General features: G+C 56.3%; 1 protein-coding gene across 1 annotated transcript in view; it reads right to left on the bottom strand.

Moving 5' to 3' along the window:
* Window positions 1-672: 672 nt before the first annotated feature.
* LOC143285201 (uncharacterized) overlaps window positions 673-4,071 on the bottom strand; it is a 34,991-nt gene continuing 31,592 nt past the window's right edge. Inside the window, exon 3 of the mRNA XM_076592446.1 lies at window positions 673-3,681. Coding sequence (XP_076448561.1) covers window positions 1,350-3,071 — 1,722 coding nt within the window. The 5' untranslated portion in view covers window positions 3,072-3,681 and the 3' untranslated portion in view covers window positions 673-1,349. The remainder of the gene's footprint in view (window positions 3,682-4,071) is intronic.

Below are 4,071 nucleotides of genomic sequence, written 5' to 3'. Positions count from 1 at the left end.
ACATGAGAGAGACAGAAAGTCACTGCTGCAAGGTGGATGGATGGACTGGTCTTGATTGACGGTGGTGTTGATGCCGTGGTGTAGCCGCTGACAGTACAGTGATTTGTTTCTGGGGGCTGGGTGGGGGCTGGGTGGGGACAGTGTTTGGGGTTCCTCTGGCCTTTTCATCTTAGTCATTTCTCTGCCTGTTTTATCTATTTTGTCTATCTATCTGTTGAACTGTTCTCCGTCTGTCTGTATATCTATGTGTTTATCTATCTATCTATCTGTTATCTATTGTATTTCCTATTGTATTTCCACGTCTTTGTGTTGCGTTTTAATTTGCGTTGCTTCTTTGGGACTGGGTTGTGGGTTGGTTGCCGGTGTCTGTACTGCGAAACTTCCACTGTGCGGTACTGAGTGCTGTGTTAGTGCTGTTCGGTTATGTATCGTATGGTTTCCTGACTTGGGTTGGATTGCATTGCAATGCACTGTATTGTACCTTTAAAATATGTCAACCCCCCCCCCCTCTCTTTTCTTTCTCCCCCCTCTCTCTCTCTCTTTCTCCCCCTCTCTCTCTCTCTTTCTCTCCCCCCTCTCTCTCTCTTTCTCCCCCCCCCTCTCTCTCTCTTTCTCCCCCCCTCTCTCTATCTCTCTTTCTCCCCCCCCTCTCTCTCTCTCTCTCTCTCTCTCTCTCCCTCTCTCTCTCTCTTTTTCCCCCTTTCTCATAGGAGGCTTATCTTATCATACCTACCCCAGTGCATTCCTTCTGCCTTGTTCCTGACTTTGTTGCCGTCCTAGTTCGCCGACTACGCTACACTTTACGATAGTCAGTCGTGTTCGACTGTGACCATCAGAACAACAGAGGAGGTGGTTGGTAATTGCTGTCCCCGACTATCTGGGCAAGAATTTGATTATAACGGAGAGTGTCTTGCCCCCAAATTACATAACCTCCACTCTCTCGGCCAAGGATGTTTTGGTGGGTTTTTTTTTGTTTTTTTTTTTTTTTTTGGGGGGGGGGGAGTCGGCGTTTGGGGATGGTTCCCAAAAGGCCAACCAGCTTGCCCTCCAAGGTTGCGGCACTATGAAGAGCCAATGCTAATTCTTGCCCTTTTAGTTTTGTGAGTCATTGCCCTTCACAAAAGACTAAGGTTTAAATGACTTCCCGTTGAAATGGAGAAAGCCGTTGATAATACAGCTCTCACTTTTGCTGTCGGTGGCCCAACTGTAAACTTACGTCAGTCTGTGATAATATAAGCTTGAGTGTTGGGCCTGGATTGACTCACAATTTCCACTTACGCTACACTAACGACTAACTCTAACTACTAACTCTACTACGACCACAACTACTACTACTACTACTACTACTGCTACTGTCTCCGGAGGTCGTTCTTGCGGTGGACCTTCTTGTGCTTGGCCAGGTGGTCTGACCTGGAGAAGCACTTCTCGCACAGCGGGCACTTGTAGGGCTTGTCCCCGGAGTGGGAGCGTTTATGGCGGGCCAGCTCGTCGGAGCGCGAGAAGCGCCACGTGCAGCCGTCGTAGCAGCAGGCGAAGGGCTTCTCCCCGGTGTGGCGACGCAGGTGCGCTTTGAGGTGCGAGCTCTTGCTGTAGACCTTGTTGCAGCCCTGGTAGGTGCAGTGGTAGATCTTGTCGTCCTTGTTGCTGCTGCTACTGCCGCCGCCGCTGTTGTCCCCGCGCGCCGCCGAGCCGCCTGTTGCGAGTGGGAACGATGTTGGGGTGCCGGTGGCGGCGGAGGAGGAGGAGGAGGAGAAGGAGGAGTGGGAGGGTCCGGTCAGCTTGACGGAGCGCACGTTCAGCTGCACGTTGCCGTCGTAGACGCTGACCCGGGTCAGCAGCGACCTTGACCCTGACCCTGACCCTGACCCCGACCCCATGCGGCGTTGGGCGGAAGGGGGAGGAAGGGGGCCGTGGGCGGAGCGGATGGAGGTGGTGTAGACCCCTGGGGGGTAAGAGGAAGGAGGGACGCCGCCGCGGGGGAGGTGTGAGGTAGGGGTGGGGGGCGGGGAAAGCTGGTTGGGGCTCTTGGAGTAGGAGTGCAGGAAGTGGAGGTCCACGCCCAGCACGTTCAACGCGTCGCTGCTGCTGTTGCTGTTTCCACTACTGCCGCTGGTGGGGGTGAGGGAGGGGGTGGGCAAGGAGTGGGCGTCTTCGGGGGACAGCCCCCCAGGGGGTGGGGGATAGCAGGAGGAGGAGGAGGAGGGGCATCCGTCGGTGCTGTCGGCGTTGTCCTCCACATCGCCGAAGTCTTCGCTCTCCGGCCCGTAGCAGCCGCCGCCGCCGCCGCCACCGCAGCCGAGGGGCGCGGGCATGAAGGTGTCCTTGCCCTCGAAGAGACAGTCCGCGGCGTCGCTGTAGGCGCCCATGACTGAGCCGCCTATGATGCTGGGCACAGCCGAAGACCCTGACCCTGACCCTCCTCCGTACACCGTGTGGTGCTGTTGCTGGTCGTAAGCGTTGTGTGGATGGAGGGGGTAACGTGGGAGACAAGAGGACGAGGAGGAGGACGTTGATGTCTGTTGGACGCAGGATGAAGAACGGTGGACAGGCTGCAGAAAGTTTTCCGGGGACGACGACGACGAGGAGGAGGAGGAGGAGGAGGGGGATGTCTGTTCCGTCAGGAACGCCGTCAGGTCCTGAAGGTCCGAGTCCAGCACCATCAGACTGTGCTCCAGCTGCTGCGACAGTTCCTGCTGATGGAGCTGACGATGATTCTGAGGCTGCAGAGCCTGGCGAGGAGCGTCGGCGACCAGCTCCCCAAGGAAAGGATCCCGCCCGTCAGGGGTTTGAGGACCCGCCGCGAAGTCGGCCGCCCTGCCCGTGGAGAAGAGGTAGTCCTCCAGCTGGAAGTCCAGGGGCCAGCTGCTGCCCTCCGTCATCCTGTCCAGCGTGGGTGTCAGGTGACTGAGCGAGTCCTCGGCGCTGGAGTCGCTCTCTTCCCCGGCCGAGTTGAGCCTCCAGAAGGACAGCATGGCCCGATGCAGGCTGGAGGTGGTGGGCAGGTAGTCCATGTCCACTAGCGGGGGGAGGGGTAGGGGGGGGAGCGCCCGGCTGCGGACGACCCCTTGCATGGGACACGGGCTCCGGGTGGATGCCCCTCACCGCCACATCCTCACTTCCGGACCTTTTTTTTCGGTTTTTTCTTCCTTCCCCTACCCACACACGCGCGCGCACACCCACACACACACACACACACACGCGCGTGCGCGAGCCACCAGTCGCAGAGAAAAAAACCGGGGGAGAGGAAGAGGAGGAGGAGGAGGTTGTTTCAATGCTGATGCCAGACCACCCTTCTTATTCAGACACAGGTCGTCACTGGAGATACCCTGTTGAATGAAGACTTGAGGACAGAAGGGGGAGGGGGGGCAGGCTTTGACGAGAACCCAGGCTTTGATGGCACACCCACACACCGTGCAACGACTGAGGGCGGCGACAAGAAGCGACGAAAAGTGACGTCGAGGATGGATATGGGTATGATTGAAGAAGACGGCGACCGCCGGGAAGAAGAAGAAGTTCACAAGGAGGAGCTGGAGGGGGGGGAGATGCAGGAAATGGGAGCGAGGCGCACCGGAAGGTCTGACGTCAACGGCTTGTGACGTCACCTGAGGCCGGAGACAGCCGCCTGCTTACGTCAGCACCAACCAAGGGAGGCGAGGTGACCGTCAGCGGCATGTGTGTGATCTGCACGTCAGGAACCGCCACGTCATCATCAACAACAACAACAACAACAACAGCAACAACAAACACGTGAACTGGGGAACAATAACAATTACAACAGCAGCAGCAATAACAACAACAACAGCAGCAGCAGCAATAACAACAACAACAGCAGCAGCAGCAATAATAACTACAGCAATAACAGCAACAACCCCACATTGACATATCAGCACTGAAGGTTCAGAAATGATGCATGCAAAGAAAACGAATGTAAAACGAAATAGCAAAGAAAAGATTAATTTTAGAGAGAAAAAAAGAACAATAAAAACACATGTTTATCCGCATGTTCATATGTGTGTGCACGCACAAAGAAACACAGACACGCGCCCGCGCGCGCGCGCACGCTGAAACACA

This window comes from Babylonia areolata, chromosome 8 (assembly GCF_041734735.1).
Source record: "Babylonia areolata isolate BAREFJ2019XMU chromosome 8, ASM4173473v1, whole genome shotgun sequence".
Lineage (NCBI taxonomy): Eukaryota > Metazoa > Mollusca > Gastropoda > Neogastropoda > Buccinidae > Babylonia > Babylonia areolata.
Note: the sequence above shows the minus strand (reverse complement) of the source record. Positions and strands in the feature narration are given on the sequence as shown.